At 34.4% G+C, this 18,115-nt stretch overlaps 1 protein-coding gene across 6 annotated transcripts in view; it reads left to right on the forward strand.

Moving 5' to 3' along the window:
- LOC137614341 (striatin-3-like) overlaps positions 1-18,115 on the forward strand; it is a 79,314-nt gene that overhangs the window by 48,116 nt on the left and 13,083 nt on the right. For 2 of the 6 annotated variants that reach the window (XM_068344112.1, XM_068344116.1), the window contains exons 9-12: positions 10,713-10,843; positions 11,658-11,836; positions 11,994-12,163; positions 15,205-15,333. In XM_068344112.1, coding sequence (XP_068200213.1) covers positions 10,713-10,843; positions 11,658-11,836; positions 11,994-12,163; positions 15,205-15,333 — 609 coding nt within the window. The remainder of the gene's footprint in view (positions 1-10,712; positions 10,844-11,657; positions 11,837-11,993; positions 12,164-15,204; positions 15,334-18,115) is intronic. The other 4 variants (XM_068344113.1, XM_068344114.1, XM_068344111.1 and 1 more) reach the window with 3 other exon arrangements.

Below are 18,115 nucleotides of genomic sequence, written 5' to 3' on the forward strand. Positions count from 1 at the left end.
CAGTACATCAGTTTTTATCCCCTGGGGCTCAAAACGCACACAGTGACACACATGGATAAGATGGGCACCAGGGGACATTATACACAACAATACAGACCCCTTCATCACTAACTACCGTTCAGGGAGCTCAGTCACTTTTTGCTGGTATTCGCTTTGAGAGCCACTATGAAACTTGCAAACTACTGCCTTAAACATTCTGTTAGTACAGTAATTAAAAATTGCTCCAAATGAATAAGGTTTACAGTTACTTCATTTATATGACATCTCATCTGTCAAAAGATCATGGACCCTCTGAGTTTTTGTCTTCTAGATTATGAAAATATATTCCTTGTGGAAAATTACATTGTAATATGCCAAGATATTACATTTCAAACTATCATCTTGAGGAGCGTCACTGACAAAGATTTGCCTTGAAAGTAACTCGGCCGAATTTGCTTTGCATACTTCAACAAGAATGTTTGATGTTGATTTTATAAGTTCCACTCCACCCCACCCCCCTTCTCCCTCCTTTACATTATCAGTAAGAATGACTTGAAACTAAAATAAACCGCTGATTTTCCGAGTGCAATGTGAGCTGTTAACAAACATTTATTTTGTGTAAATACAAGATACTTCTTGTATATTAAAAACTTATTTCATGAAGGTTTGGTTAAAATTATCGGATTATGAAATTAAGGTTTCAAAATCCTGTATCTATGGAAAATGTAAATATTATGGGACAGATTCAACTATTTTGGCCTAACTTGTGTATGTGGAATTTTTGAGAAGTTCATGATCTGAAACCAAAGGGGCAGTTGTTCGTTCTTTCTTTCGTTAGAGTTGTTCTTGTTTAAGAAAAAAAATTGCATTTGACTACATGCTTGAGAGGTCAGTGACAGAAGCTGTTTTGTAATGAGCAACTATATGAATAATAATGATAGAGATTATAACACAAATATGACTTTTGAAAAGTCTTTTGTCATTGTACCTAGATAAGTAATTAGATAGGCATTTCTAAGCAAGAGGTTGATAAACTAACTATTATTGGTGGTCTGCCTTTAAACTACATAGGGGATGAAGATAGTTTTAGGTGTATCAGTATGACTTGGGATAAATGTTGATATGCATCAAAGAAGTTTGTTTAGTCATTTGTTACAGATAATTGGAGAACAGAGGACACCTTGAAACTGTTCCGTGCAAGTAACATTATCTGGGACAACACCAAAAAATGTAAACATTTTACATCTTGATTCGTGTTCCTGCTAGTGTCGTCATTCCTTTCCCAAACTAGAACTACTCAAACACTGCAAGGTTGCTTGTATTCTCCCTTCTAGTAACATCTACGGTCATTGCCAGTCTCCATTGTGTTCTGATAACAATGTCTACCCGTTTGTGTGGATGCACTCTAATGGAGCTGAAATTATCCTTGCCAATACAGAAAGCAAGTGATGAAAAGGTGACCATACAGTATAATGTTTTATCATGACTAAAGAATGGCGGAAATGTAATATAGTACAGTATTACAAAAGGATTTTGCTTTGGGAATTACTGTACTCAAGGTGATATAAAGACTAATGTCAAATATTAATATGTTTTGCCCATGTTATGAGAAAGGGACGAAGAACAGTTTGTCATGTTAGCAATAAGTATGGAAGTCAAGGCAATAACGTAGATGCTTGGTAAATCGTCTTGTAATCCGACGTGTGATTTGAGTTTAGGACAGAGAAGAGTGAAGAAAACCTATTTCATATCCTGGAAAAAAACATTTGATGCTGATTCCTAATGAAGGTTGATTTTATATGGCTCTACAAGTTTCCTGTTGTACCGTGGTGTTGATGTCCTATTTGGGGTTGTATCTTCTGATCGTATCCTTGATATTTACTGGTAAGGCATTTTTGCCCTTAAAATCAATGATATTCAAATGCTCTTGGTTAATAATGAACGTTGATGATCTTAACATATTGTTATATTCTGTGAACTTGAAAGCAACAAAGAGCATTAGCTGGATATTGAGTGAATGAAATACAAGCATGTTCATTGTAGCATAAACAATTTAACCTTTATAGGTTGCCGCCACTAGCGTTCTTTGTATAACCTAACTGAAATACACTAGAGGAACTCTGCAACAGTCTACATGCTTAAGTTAGTCAAGGTTGAAGTTTTCACACTGGTGTGTGGTTATGTTGGTTATTGTTTCATGAATATTTCTCTTTTTTCCTTTTTGATATTTCTGCTTTATTGTCCAATTTTTATATTTAAGCTCAAGGTGTATAGAAACAGGAGAATAGACATTGACATCAGGATATAAAATTCCAGAAAATAGGGGAATTTCTAATTTCAATTTCGTTTTCTATATTGGTATCCTAAAAACTTTTAGTGGCCTCTTTACTAGTTTTTTTTTTCCCCTGAGCCTTAGACACGCGAGGATAGAAAATTCTTTGCTCTTTTAATCGTATTCTTTTGTCATGAAATGCCAGTATGTACTGCATTAGTCAAATGTAGATACGTGTTAGTTTATGTAGCTGCTTTAACATGCTCGTACCACATTTGGTTTCTTTAGCAATACAAGGCCTGCTTTTGAGTTTTATATAAGCATAATATTGAAATGGGGAATGAATTTTTCACAAACTCTTTAAAAGGGTCACCCATTATGTAATTTACCTCATTATTTTATGATTGAAATTTTGCTTTTTTGTTTTACTTCACTAGGATTTTCAATGTAAATTTATGTAATAGAAATGGTGTCATGAAGTGATGTTTGACATGGCTTCTCGTACTGTGGCTACCAAATTACCTTGTAAATATTTCCTTTCATATATGTACTGTTACTCATGTCAATAGATGGCGTTATACCATGGTATTCTTACTAGTAGATGTCATTATATCGTGGTACTCTTCTCAATATATGGCGTTGTTATGAAAAAGGGAGCTTGGAGGCCTGTTTTTGGAATCCTTGGAAATGAGATAAGAATTACTTTGTGGGGAGAATTTGTCAGGAATAATTTAGTATTAAGATATCAGAAAGCTTTGATAAAATCTTACTGCAAATATGGTAGATAACAATTGTGAGTGATTCAAATGTCTACAATTTGTCTTGCATGTGTTTGGTTTGTCCATAGTTAGTTCCTTTAGAGGAGATTATTTCATATCCGATTCACAAAGCAGAAATGTGAATGGAATGCAATTTTCACACATCCCAGAATATTTACTCATGAATGAAACCAGCATTTCTCTCCTGTGATACTGCTCCTTCACCAGTCTTGTCCTTTCACCATTTTTATCTAAACTTTTTTTCTTTCTTTACCAGAGGCACTTTATTGCTTCTTTTGTCCATTTTAGTTTTTGATTAGCTTTTATTTACTAGTTGATGTTCTTAGTCATTCCAGTTTTCTATTCTTTGTTGTCCCGTGTTCTCCAATCTCTTACCAACATCTGTTTGAATTCTTTTATCAAGTTTTTCACTTTCAACTTCTTTTGCTGCACTTTAGTTTTTCATTTCAAGTTTGCAAATAATATTGCATCCACTTTTTTTTTCTTTTACCATTGTTGCCATTGATTTATAATTGTATTTTCTTCATCCTACAGTAACTTCATTTTCCAATTTTTCCCAAAGTTGATCTTTGTTTTCTAATTCTCCTTCCATTGCCATCCTATTACAATATCCGACTGCATTAATCTACTTTCTTTATATCTGTCATTTGGTATTTTTAATGCCTTTCCTTTTATCCAGTCTTCCTCTTCATTAAATTTCCTATCTTAGCCTTGCTCTTTCTAGTGTTTTGAACCCAATTTTCCAATCTTCGGCTTTAAATAAACTGTCATGACCAAACTAAAAGTTGCCTTTTGTAGCCTGAGAGCATGTTATTCCTCTGGGATGTGTCATTACATCAACGTAATTTTGGACTGTTGCTCCCTTTTATTTGATTAGATTTTAACTTCATTTATAATTTAAAAGTACCATTTTGCCTAATATTGTAATTGAATTGAAATTTGGTAATAATAGCAAGCAGTCTGTCCTTGGAGATTAACAGGGTAAGAGTTGCTTATGTAAATAGTTTAGGAAAAGAATGAAAAATTGTTGCGAAGGATTCTCTTATTTTTTTTATCAATATTTAATGAAAGAAATTGGTAGTCTTTTTCTCTTGGGTTAGTTTCTTTAACCATAATTTCAACCTTCATGGAAATTGATGTTGCTGTTTTACTTGTGAGTGGGTCCATGTAATAGATGTAATCCTGATTGTTCAATGTTTGATATGTCGGGAAAAGAAATATAATTATGAAAATGTGAATGATTTAACATATTCTTTACAGAATTAAGAACCTGTGCATTGAGATTTGCTTGTGTATTTCATTATGGTTCTTTATTAAACAGTATTAGAATGACTTTATCCCTTTTTTTATTTTATGTTTGAAAATCACTTTATTTTTCTGTGCTTTAAATTAGTCCTTCGTATAGTTTGACATGTTGGAGGATGGGTAGAGTAGTTGTATTGAGTGTGATGAATCTTAGTTGCTTATTATTATTCTGTGGAGTTCACCACTATGGTTTATTTTGATGTGATGTGGCGTGGTGCCTGTCCATCCATGGTGATGTGGATTACGTCGTGTAGTGCACCTGATGGGCGGGCACAGAGCCTCCTGGACGGGCCCAAAGCGGAGGCCGGAGTTTGAGGGTGAGGAGGAGGGAATGGATGGCATTGAGGAGGAAGTGGTGGATGGGGGTATTTCCTCATTAGGAGGAGGAGGGTGGGCATGCCCACCCCCAGCACTGGAGGCTTTGAAAGCCAGGTACCGGGCAGCGGTTGGGGCGAGGGGGAACCCTTCCTCGCCTCAACACACACCCCCTTCCCCACTCACCACTGCCACCCCTACCACCACCACAACCACCACCACTGCCCTCACCAGTAAGTTGCACCAATGTGTCTTATTTTCCATCCGACCACGTCCTCTCACTCCTCTTGCGGCTGGCTGCTTGAAGCATAGAAAGAAGAATTTTGTAGAGCCTCTACGTAACTGTACTGTACATTGTAGATGCTGTATGAGCATTGCAAATGTAGATCATGGACGTTTGACGCGGAACTATTTTTACGTATTTCTTAAAATGAGTCGCTTATAGAGTGAAATCGAGTCATTCTGTTCACTATCAACCTGGGAAGCACACATGTTCTATTTTCACCAATATGTTAAAGGGCTAATTTTGTTTGTTATGAAATTTACTTTGATTTTTTTAAGAGTTAGAAAGTCGAGTAATTACTTGTATATGAGGTCATAGAAAAGTATACAGTAGTTTGATTTCAAGTTTTTATTTATTTTTTTTTTTTTTTTTTTTTACATATAATGGAATAAAAGATGAGGGAAATCTTGAAGATTTGGGTATTTAATCATAAAGTATTTCTCCTAGTTGAAGGATTTAACTTTCAATAGACTTTATTTTCGTAATATCCAATCCTTTTTTGGAATGATATTTTTGTTGTTCCAGCGCAGGAAAATATTGAGGTTACAGTCACTTAAATCTTCATATTTCATTTTAATTACAGTACTATACTATTTACGTACTTATATTTTAATCACAGTACTGTATTGGAACGTACGTATAAAATTTCTAGTGCAAATGTTAGAGGGGATTTTATTTTTTAAATAGCTGAGAGGCAGTAATGTAGGTTACTTTCTATTTATGATACAGAATGACTCTATAAACCACATCATTCTTAATAATTTTGAAGTTAAGTATTTTTAAAAGTACTTGACAAGTGTCATAGTATCACAGTATTCAGGACGTAGTTACAGCATTCTTTGAACAAATGTTGAAGATGGCTTTATGAACCTTTTTCAACGTAGCAGCAGTGAATGGTGAGTGCGAGGAGATGTGGTCAAATTTTTGAAAGTTGGTTGTGCTCCTATTTTTATCATCATTATTTCGTGGTGGTGCTGGTGGTTGCTGCAGTTAATTCTATCATGTTTAGTTACGCATAGATATCTTCCGTTGCTTATGTTGGTACATGGGGCTCTGTTTATACCTTTTTTGGAAGTATCCCACCATATTCTAGGTTCTATTTTCTCTGAATTTTTTTTGTATTTCAAGGTTTTATGCATTAAATACATACACATTGTCTTTCAGTCCTTAGCGAGATCACTCTTGTTTATTTACTAAGTTTTTTTTTTTTTGTCTTCCCTTTACGTAAGAATTTTACATCACGTTTCGTATACTGTACAGTAAAACCTCATTATCTGCAGTCAATGTTTTCTGTGGATTTCCAAGGATAATTGGTGATATAAACTCCTAAGGTTTTTTTAGCACTTGTGAATACACTTTCAAGATGTCTAATTGTACTTGGTTTATACAATGTAAAGTACCTTACTGCAGTGAATGTACTGTACTGTAATAATATAACACACTTTCAAGAAGTCTGTTTGTACTTAGTTTATATATAAAATACCCTACTGCAGTGAATGTACTGTACTGTACTGTAATATAGTAGCGGATATAGCCGCAATCCTACATATCTGGTGTAACACTCGAATGTTACATTTCCCTACAAGAGGCTAGGGAGGAGGGAGGGTCTTTGAGATCACATTGCTCGTCCCTAAAAATAGGTTTTTTCTTCATCCACACCTTGTTTTTGCAGGGGATTATAGTGCTGTGCTTTCTCCAAGGACTAATATCAGTGATAACATAGATAATTCGTTTACCATAAAGGACGAACATCTACAGCCTAACAATCCTCCAATACGTGCATGCATGGATGAGAAGTAAAACTAACAAGTCTCAAGTTAGACACTCTCCTCCTAAGGGAAATGCACCAGGAAGAAGCTAGATGCCTGCCATGGTGCTTCTGCTAAGGGACCTCATCTGATTTCCCCTCTTAGGTGCCACAAACTATCCTAGTACCATGTAAACATGTTATCTTGCTTAGACACTATATTCGCAGATAAACCTGTAAAGTGCTGTATGTCTTTAGTTGTCTGTGACAGTAAATTATCCATCAGAAAGACAGTCCATGCCTTCCCTGCCGACTGTTAGTTTGTGATTGGGGAAGAGCCTTACAGTCCATCAAATATGTCATGTTTGTTGAAAATTCCCTTTTGCATACATAGGAGAGAAAATCCGGCCGTAAAAGTTGTAGGTCAGAAAGAAGGACGCGAAGATATTCCATCTCCCTGCTGTGATAAAGTAGCATTGACTGAAGAGGTTGTAAGATTTGGCTCAGATGCTAGAGCAGAGGATACCGCTGGCGTTCGGCCATTGAGGAGTGCTGGTTCAAGACATCCATTTTCACTGCCTGAAAATTCACTTTCAGAACTATGTGTACTGGGAGCTTGTGCTTCTCTTTTGTTGCAAATAGGTCCTCTTGGAGATCTGTGATAATCTCTATGATCTCTTGGAAGCAGCTTTGATCAAAAGTCCACTCTGTCCAAGGTTCTCTCCCTATCCAGGGTATCCACTGCCACTTAGAGACTTGAAAGTTGGAATGGGGAGAGGAAGAGATCCCTTTCTTGAAGGAACTTTATAAGGGGGGCTGACACTGTTTTGAAAATTCTCAAGAAAGATCCTCCTCCTTAAAAAGCAAAATGCAGTCTAGTTGTCGATTAAGATATTGATATGAGAACTCCTTCCTAGATGTGTGGAAAATTGCCAGCATCACTGTCTCTTTCTCTGAAATAAAAGTGAAAGGAATAAGTTATTTATATTTAATCATAATCTTAGATAATTATATTTGGATAAAGAATGTTATTTCAGGTTGAAAAGTAATGGAGTTAGCCAAATTGGCACTTTAACATTTTTACAAAAAAAATTTTTTAAAGTTGTCATAACATGAAATATGTTGAACTTTACTCTAGTGTATATTGATTTTCTATATCAAAATTAAACACCAAAGCCAAATCCACCGTAAATTTCCATTTTACAGGCTGTTCGCTTGTTTACTTGAATAACGATATCAAGGTAGACCTTTTTTTCTGATAGCAGTGATCGATTTGCCATCGAAAAATTTGATCAGTAAAGCAGAGCGTACTTCATGCCCTCATGTTATGATATTTTTAAAGAGCATTCTTGTAAAAATTTTAGGGTGCAAATTTTTTTTTACTAACATATAGCTATTGAAAATTATTTCTTTAACAAACAAACGCTTACGTAGTCTGTAGGGATAGGTTAGAAATACCAGTGGGCTATGTTCGCTGAAGTACGAAACTAGTTTTGATATTTACTCGTAGTAAAACACTGGAAAGGAAATGTGTTTAAAATTTTATGATGTAAATTCTATTATACAAAAGAATTTAGTGGGAAATATTAAATACAGTAAAAATGAATAATGATATGGGATGAGGAAGGGAATGAATATAAGGAATAAGGGTGAAAGGGAGAATATAGATAAGAATGTATAAATAACAGAAAGGCAAGGGAAATGCAGAAGAACAGGAAAATACATTTTTGCTTTGGCATTGAATAAAATTGATACAGATATGATATAGTTAGAAATACTGAATGAAAAAAGTGTGGAAGAGATTACAGTAAGGGTACAGAATAAGGATTTAACTAGATGGAAATGAACAGAAAAAATATGTGAATAACAGAAAGGAAAAGGATATGACATAAGAATGAGGGAGAACTTTTAGCCTTTGGGCTAACATTCCCTTCACTTCAAACCTAACATAACATCTTACTTAACCGACTGGTGATGTAATGGCGCACGGTTTAAAAATTCAGCCTGGTCTTTCCCGTTTATTGGCCACAGCTAAGCGAATTTTCAGCGTATATTTTTTATAATGGTATCAATAATTCAGCAGCGTATAAGGAGGTTTTACTGTAGTCGTTCTATGAAGTTCATCTTTAAAGATGTTGAGCTATCCTGTTTAATACATTATTTACATCCCTCTGTCCTAGAAAAAAAAATATTTTACTCATTGTTTATTTGTTTTTTCTACGAAATTTTCCTTTATCCTTTTCTATTGGTGAAATAAACGGCATATTCCAGTAAACAAAGCCCCATTCTTTGCCTTGTATGAGTTAATCAGTAGCATGCACTACTCTTGAACTTGAGGCATAGCCATTTTAAAGCATAGCACAAACTACTTTCTGTTGATCGTATTGAATTATTCTTAGAAGGTGCAACTTATGGTGTTCTTACAATTATACTTTATACTGTACCCTGTTTGGAATGCATTCACTTATTGTTGTTATTGTCATTATCTCGATTATTTAGACGGTAAAATATACTGGGCTTTATCTCTTTTTGGTGCTGGTGGTATATTGCCTCCTATAGATCAGTTCTGCTCCTTCAGTTGCAAGCATTTTCTTTGTATATGCTTCAGCTTGGCATGTACTAGACCCTTACATGGTTTGTTGCAAGAGTTCATGCTGGCAACTTGTGCAATGGCTCCAGAACATTTGAAAAGTCATCTAAAATCTTGAATTACTTTGCCTCCTGTGTAGCTAATCATGTAAGGGTTGATATAAACATTTTTTTTTTTTTTGTCTGTACTCAAGTTGCAGATTCATTTTAAAGCCTTAGATGTGATTACCATATGAGGAGTAAACCATTTGAATTATCAATATATTTACAGTCATAACTTTCAGTTGACATCCCTGAATGAGTGTTGTATTTTTATTTTAAGATATAATTTTATTAATTGAACCGTAGATGTAAAATGTGATCATTGAGGAATCTTGGATTCCTTTTGTGTTTTATATCTTGCAATTCCTTTACCTGTTTAAGAGAACTATGAGATAATGAAATAGAATGCTTGATTTTGTGGGTTTTAGAAGTCAAGAAACCCACTTCTTAATTATCTTTATATTTGGTAATTGCATAATGTGGACAGAGAAGGTTACAGCTGGTATAAAGTTTGCCAATTCATTGCTTTAGGGTATTGAAACTAAAATACTCATCTAAGTATTAGCTTTGGGACTTGGAAAATAATTATTTGAAAATTTCTGATTCATTGCGGTTGGACTTAAGTAATCATTAAAGAATTTCATACAATGTTTATTAATTGCTGTGGGACACTAAAAGTAGTTGATTTACATAGATGATTCATTGCTCTTGGTTGTTGAAAATAATGATTAGAAAATTACATAATGGATCCGTTTGTTGTATGCCATTCAATATATTGGTTTGAGGGTTGCATTTTGTAAATCACACCGAGTCATTGTAGATCAGTTTTAGGGGTGTATTTTATAGGCCCTTTATTTAGAAAATTACTTTGTTGGAAGTTATCATTTGATGTATTGTAATTTAAGGTTGATTTTGATACATTGTGATCTTTGTTGTGAAAGATTGTTTGTATTTGTTGGTGGGGGATGAGGATAACAATGACTTTGTGATATATCTTTGTCTTATGGTTACTATTACTGTAGAACCCCTGGAAGCAAATATTTTGACACATATTAGAGAATTACTCAAAACAGTATTGCTATGAAAAAATTGCAGCTGTATTGGATCCTTTTTTGATTGTCAGTTGAAACATGTTTCCATTGAATAGTATTTTTTATTTACACTTGTGCTTCATTTTTTATGATATTTCTTTAAAGTAATACTCTACTAATGCTGTAACCTTCTTGTGCACATCAGAATTAGGTTTCTATCTCTGTATAGCTTAATACTTTATCCCGGCCATACCACAAATTGTAATTTTAAAATATAAAATATAAACAGTTTATTACTGATAAAGCTTATAGCATATTAGAGTGAATTGTCTTTTGTTAACTATTATAACACTTTTACCACTATTTGCAGCTGGTGTTTTGGGGTTTGGTCCAGGGTCCCGGAGGTATGTAGGTGGCCCGGGTGGAGAGGAGGATGCCTTGGAGGGGTTAGGAGAACTAGCTCAGCTGACGGTGACCAATGAGGCAGATGCTTCCTATGACGTGAGTGTTTTATCCTTGGCTGGACATTAATTTTTCCTCAGTAATAAGGAACATTCTTTATCGTTCATCAGTGCTGTAATGTAGCTTGGGATCGACCACGTTGGGATTGTTTGTACTCCTTTGGGAGAATTTTTTCATTTTTGGAATATTTGATACAGCACACTTTTCAATTAAGTTATCTTTGTTGCTCTTCTTTGTCCAATCAAACCCTTTTTGTTCTATTATGGTTCACAATTTTGCAATTAATTTGTGCTCCACATTAGACTGGTCTTGGCTAAAAAATTTGGTTTATTTACAATTCTTGTCTACTTAACTATATGGCAGGTCTACAGTTATAATATTTCTGCAGAAAATTGATTTTAACTGAATTGAGGATTCATTTGATTTTTACTTGTTAATTTTAAAGACCTGAATGGCTGAAAGTGTCCCAATCCTTGGCATAAATTCCATTAAAATGCTTTCAATGGGAGCCAAGAAATTTATAATAGCTAGATTGTGTTGTTTGCATTTCTTTAACTTGTCTTTAATACCTTGGAATTCTCATCCTGGCTCCTGCAATAATCCATCTTATGATATATTGCTTTGTTGACAAGGTCTCTGATATTGTATGGCATCTAATTACTCCATCTGCTATATAATGATGGTTTTATTGGTCGTTTTCTTGATACATAAGAGGTATTGTAATTTTTGAATAAAGCTCTAATTCACAGGTTTGCAGAATAGAAATTTGTGTAAAGGATATCAGGATTATAAATACTGGTCTAGTTTGTTTTAGTTTCTAATCATGTACTGCCTTGCTCATTACTACTTCAAGCAGATCTCCTCAACCAAAGAAAACTTCCGAAAAACCTGGACTGCCAAGTATACCTTACGATCACATTTCGACGGTGTACGTGCTCTCTGTTTCCACCCAACTGAACAGACGTTAATCACTGCATCGGAGGATGCTACGCTCAAACTATGGAACCTTCAGAAAACTGTACCAGCTAAGAAGTAGGTTCATTCTTGTATTTTTTTTTTTTATACTATAGCTCACAAAAGTAGTAGTTTTTTTTTTTTTAATACATAAAATGCACTATTGTTATAAGTCTTATTTAGAATAAAAGTCAATTCTCTCAGCCTTTCACATTATGTTGTACTAACTTTTCAGATCCGCGTCTTTGGATGTTGAACCGGTATATACTTTTCGTGGTCATTTAGGGGCTGTTTTATGCCTAGCCATAAACGGCGATGGCGAAAAATGTTACTCTGGAGGTATTGATGGTACTATACGCATCTGGAATATTCCTTCGTCTAATATAGATCCCTACGATTCTTACGGTAAGCCATAAAGATGTTAAAGTTGATTGATAGATTTACAGTACTGTTTATAATGCTAAGAAAAAATAATTAGAATTGATAGTAACGAAAAGGGATTTGGGTTGTAGTCTGTGGGTTCAGTTGATGTTATGAGAACTATGTACTCTTTGTATCAAAGCTTTGGTTTGTATCATAGCTGTATTGGTTATGTATACTATGCTATTTAGTGCTTTTACATAATTTTATGAAATTTAGAATTTTTAGTTGTTGAGGCATGAAAATAATTTCTTGTTTCCCCGACAGCTTTTCCTAGTTTTTAGGGATCATTACAAAGTTAAATTCTGAAGTCATGTTTATCTGAAAGTGGTATACATTATTAGTATCTTTGTTTATACAGTATTAGTTTCTTTGTTTGAAGTTACCGTATGTTAAACTTTAATTTACAACCATATGTGATATATACTTTGTTTTTTAACTTTTTCTATCTTCTTGGGAAAGGTAATTTTTTGCCACTTGCTAATACTCATAAAAGTACTTCAAATCTAAGGTAGAATTCTTTAATAATAGGATTATTAAGCTTGTTGTGGTTATGTAAAAAAAAAAAAAAAAAAATTCAGACTACCTACTTGAAACAATTAACATTTTGGTTTTAATTATGTACACTAACGAAGGAACTGTTGAGCGACTTGTACTGTACAAGTTACTAAGAGAGACCCTAGAGAAATCTCAAGATATCTGTGTGCTAATATCCCCCCAGATCCTTAATAGGTTTTCATGGGTTGGGGGCATGAGAGACCAACTGCTTTATACCAAATCATTATTTATTCCTGAGTAGTTACCCCTAATAGATTAGCTGGACTTGCCGCTTTTTCTCCCGTTCCATTTTCTTCTCTTCTGTGATGATGGACAAAAATACATTTTGGAATACGGATTAGATTACTCTTAGAATGCGATTGAGGGGGAGGTTGCTTACATGCTTCCTCACTCAAAGAATTCAATTACAGGTAGCTGACATGGTGGAGTAAAAAAAAAAAGAATTGTCAAACTGTGCTCTTTAACTCTTGGTCCCATGCTCATGGACTGATGACCTTGAAAGCACTGTGGTTAAGTGTATATCTAAGAAGTTCTAAAAGAACATTCAGCATATGTGACAACCCCATTCATCCCATTGACAACCAGTGCATGAATCCCGTCTCCCTTAGAATCCTTTCTAAAGTTTCAAAGAACATACCAAATTCATAAGTAACCTTAGATCCAAGTGAGAGGAAATCAGAATAAAAAAAATTGTTTAAAACCACATAAAACTCCATTATATTTGGACCATCTTCTCAGGACTGGATATTGGTTTAGTGTTTTGAGGGTAGTTTGTAGCGCTACGGCCAAGCGTCCTAATTTGCTTATTATCGCTCCGACTGTTATCTTGTATAGAATAAAAGCATTTGGAAATGGTCTACGGATCTTAAATATGTTGTGTAAGGGGGGGTCCGGGGGGGCGCAGCCCCCCTGGTTAAGGACACGGCTTTTAGCATAGGTTAGGTGGGTTTTTTAAGTTAGCTTCTCCCGTCGTACTCGTAGGTAAGGAAACTGTTGTGAAAAGGGGGGTCCAGGGGCGAAGCCCCCCTGGGTAAGGATACGGCTATTAGCATAGGTTAGGTGGGTTCTTTAAGTTAGCTTCTCCCGCCAAAATCTTTTTTAGAACGACGGCCACAGTTCAGAATATTCCCGTTTTCTACGGGATCTGGCCGTCACCCTACAAAGGCTCCGGGTTTTGATATTGAAAACAGGTAAAAAAAAAAAATAGAACAAAAATAGTTGAGACTTGAGAAGTGTCCTTTATTGAGATATCCATTAGAGGATGGCTAATAAAAGACGATGTATAAATTTGTGTAAAAATTTTGCCATACTAGATAATGTAAATATTACAATTAGTAGACACAACAACATGAATATTGAGCAAGAGAGTGTTATATTACTGTGAGGGGAAGAACATAATTACAGTGCAACAAAAATAGATTCCCACCTAAAAAGGATATGACATTGATAGAAAAAAATATGATTTTTGAATTGTAAGAAATGATGAAGATGTATCAGTTAAAGTTGGTGACAAAAATAAAATTAAAAGGAAGAAAAATTTCCTACCCTTAATAGCATATTTAAGATTTTAGGATAAAATTGGAAATCAGACCGTATGTTCTTTTAATACCTTACATTATAAACACTGCAGCTAATATGGTCATATAGCATCAGTTGTGGTCAAAACCACCATGCTTAATAAAGGTTTTTATGCATATATAGTACTGAACTTAATATCTAAACAATTAAAAACAGGTATAACTATTAGAGAACAAACTTTGAAGAGTTGCATTTTCAGTGACTTCTCAAAAAAATTTCTGCATAAAATAGTTGATAAAATTTAGAGAAAAATAGCATTAAGAAGAGTGATGAGTATGTGTATGAAATTGATATATTCAAAGAATTTAGAAATTCATAAGAATATATCATAACCCAAATTTTTATGAGATTCACAATACCTTGTCAACCATGAAGAAATTGAACAAATGTGCTTGATAGAAAACAATGAGGAACAGTTGCTATATAACATCACCAAAACAAATACATGTACTGACAAATCTAATATATCTGTAAGACTAAGAGCATTCCAGCCTCAGAAAAAGAGGTGAAATTTCTCCAACCACATTCAAAACAAGTTATAAATTGTGATTGGTTTTCAAATACTTTATGCTGCCTCAAACCTGTGATGTGCAGCATATTTTTAACATGGCTTTAAAAAACCTAAATATTTGTGCCACAACAGTGTGCTTTGAAGACAAAAGCAGTCATGTTTCATGATGTATTGATATAAAACTAGCTATGATTTTTAATTCAAAAGGAGAGACTGTCTGGTGTCTACCAATCTAACATTAAAATTTTATATTATGTACATAAAAGCTGAAAGCAGAAATGCATTGAAACTCATAGAAAAGAAGCTATCTCACAACTTGGTGAGTTGATTGATAAACCCCTGATTTTACTATACAAAGCAACTGTTCTATCTCTTTTAGACTTTGGAAGCGAACACTGCTCGTCATCAGAACCCGCATTTAAAACCTTTGATCCCATCCACAATGAAGAACCTGTAATCTACACTGGAGTGTTCAAGTCCTCTCCAAATAAATCTGTACAAGATGAAGGTGGTGAAACTCCTTTCTCTTTTTATATAAACCAAGTAGTCATGCAAAGTGCAATAAAGAATCAAGCGTGGTGTGCCAACTGAAGCATTCTAGTTAATAGGACGAGTGCACTATAGTTATCACAAAGAAGGTCTTTGCCCCGTCCTTTTTGTCATACAGTAGTTGCACCCACATTTAGCTTACATTATCTACACCCCTTATAGCCTTTCTTCCATCTTTTACTTCATAATGCCAATGTGCTGGAAGTTCTCAGTTGCACCCAAGTGGCGAGTGGACTACACAGCACCTGAGCCCAGCCATATTTCCCAATTTCAATGAATTATATCAAATTGATAGTCAAATCTATATTTTTTTTAACATCATGAACCACCCTTGTCAATTTGTGCTAATAGAATTTTTATCAATGTAAACCTAACTCTTCCTGCAGTACTAGAATTTCTTCCTCTCTGGATTAAGCATATACAGTACAGTACTTGGTACATTCCTGTAAACACTATATAGTACATTCCTATAAACACTATTTCTACTACCATCTTCCAAAAATTACTATTACCATCTTCCAAAAATTAACCATACATTATACAATACAGTATCTCCAAGCATAATAAGCAATATACAAGAGAGCATACAAGATGTATGGGCCTACATTACGGTATTAATAACAGATGTAAATCTAGAAGATTATGAAAAACACGCCACCACAAAGATATGCAATTTTCAGTGACTTTACAAAGAGTTCTGGAAACCCTTCAAACTACTGTCATAGAAATCATTGTATTTCCACTCCACTGATATTTATATTACTTTTTCTGGAAGATCAATTATATCAACGTTTGCTTCTAAAACTAAGAAATTATCTGTACTTTTCTTCAAATAGACTTAGGCTTCTAGTAAAGTAATGAGACAATTCAATAGTTAATGGCAATAAACCAATGGCTTGGTTAAGCTGTACTGCCTTTGGAAGATCTTTTGATTAAAGATATCGCAGCTAAAACACTTTTACTTTTGGTGCTGGCGTCACCTAAATGCAATATCTGTCAAGGTAGGCTTTGAGGAGTTACATAAAGAAGATTAAATTTTTATCTCTTGTGCCTTCTTTCAGAGATGAAAAATTATTTTAAGGCTAGGGGTTTCCCATAATTCTACTGATTTTCTTCTTTGGAAAAAGATGGTTAGCATTACATCAGAAAATATTTTTATTTATCCAGTAGGGGCTGTTCAGCATTATTTGGACAAGGCTATGGTCATTAGAGGTGGTGCTCCTAATTCGTGTTGATGGCTTTAAGTTCTAAAACCTCTTTTGTCCAAAAAGGACTTATTCTTTTTATGTTTGGGTATGGCAGCTCACAAGGAGTGTTAGTGTTCATGATATTAGAAGTTGACTTGCATCTTTTAATTTTCACAGTAATCCCACCCTCCTCCCCACTGACTTGTGGTGGCAAGAGGAAAGAGAATAGTTTTCACTTTGAAACTGAAGACAGACTACAGTATATGGCTTGGCCAGGCCATTTGTTTGTTTATATTAACTGCCAGATTCTCTCATTGTTTTAGTAGAGGACTAAGTTTACTGGGCAGAAAGAATACTGGATTTATTTTAGTTATAAGGGTAAAGGTCTTTATAACCAGGCTTCCAGAGACATGCCACAAATAATTTCTTTCAACATTTTTATTCTACAAATTGTATGAAACTGGCACGAAGATTTAAATATGTTGGATTCTTGGACATGTAAGCATCATATGAGGTAGAGATGCTGATAAAGTACCCTAAGCTACAGTTACAGTACGTTGACTAAGTTTAATGTACTGTACTGGTTCCTACCAAGGATCTATTACACTGTAAAATTTATCAATATAAATGGCCAGCTTTGCTGATTAATGAACTTCATAATAAAATATTGGCACTGATTATAACAATATTTGGATTGTGGAGTGTCTGATTTCAAAAAGAAAACCACGTTGAAATAATGCCCTATCCTTGAGTGGGTCATACTTGTTTCACCCAATGCTATTTAATGAATTAATCTTTCAACCCAATCCAGGATGAAAGCAGTGCAGACGTTTTTACAAATGTTTCTTGAAAATTTCAGAAACTAATACATTTTAGATTTTAGTGATTAAATTTTTAAGGAGTTTATATATGTTACCCTAGGTTTGATAAAGGAATTGGCAATATTGTTTACGTTTAGGAGAGCCTTTAGTATGTTGAGAAACATAACTCATTTATCTGGTAAAAGTATTTTTTTAACTTTATAAATTTTAGGGAATAGTTTGAGGGTATAATATGTATGTATAGGTAGAATTCCATTACTTCACCCTGGGTCAGTCTTAAAGCTTTTTGCAAGAATACGAGGCAGCTGTACTTTTTTAACGCAGTAAATGGACATAGTGTATAGTCTTATCAACGACGTAGCCTGGCCGAGCAGTAGATAAGTTAGTGCGTATCCAGATTTTAATTTGTCCATTCATGTATAGATAAGGATGTTTACAGTAAAATTAAGTTTTAGGTTGAAAAGTGTGCAGCATTGAGAGAATGGTTTTTAAGATTGTTAGAAGTGTTTATATTACGTTAGATTTATAAAGAAGATAAAAAGGTATAAAAAATTTCAAAAATAATTTAGAAAAAAATATATACTATAGATATGTATCTAGTTAATATTTTTTCAGTTATCGCGGCCGGCCGTGGAACAGAACACGAGATAGCTAACGGATTACTGTATTAATCTACCGTATAAATATTTGTGTGATTAAAAATATTAATTTATAATTGGGAGAAGGATAGTTA

Source organism: Palaemon carinicauda, chromosome 20, assembly GCF_036898095.1.
Source record: "Palaemon carinicauda isolate YSFRI2023 chromosome 20, ASM3689809v2, whole genome shotgun sequence".
In the NCBI taxonomy this organism is placed as follows: domain Eukaryota; kingdom Metazoa; phylum Arthropoda; class Malacostraca; order Decapoda; family Palaemonidae; genus Palaemon; species Palaemon carinicauda.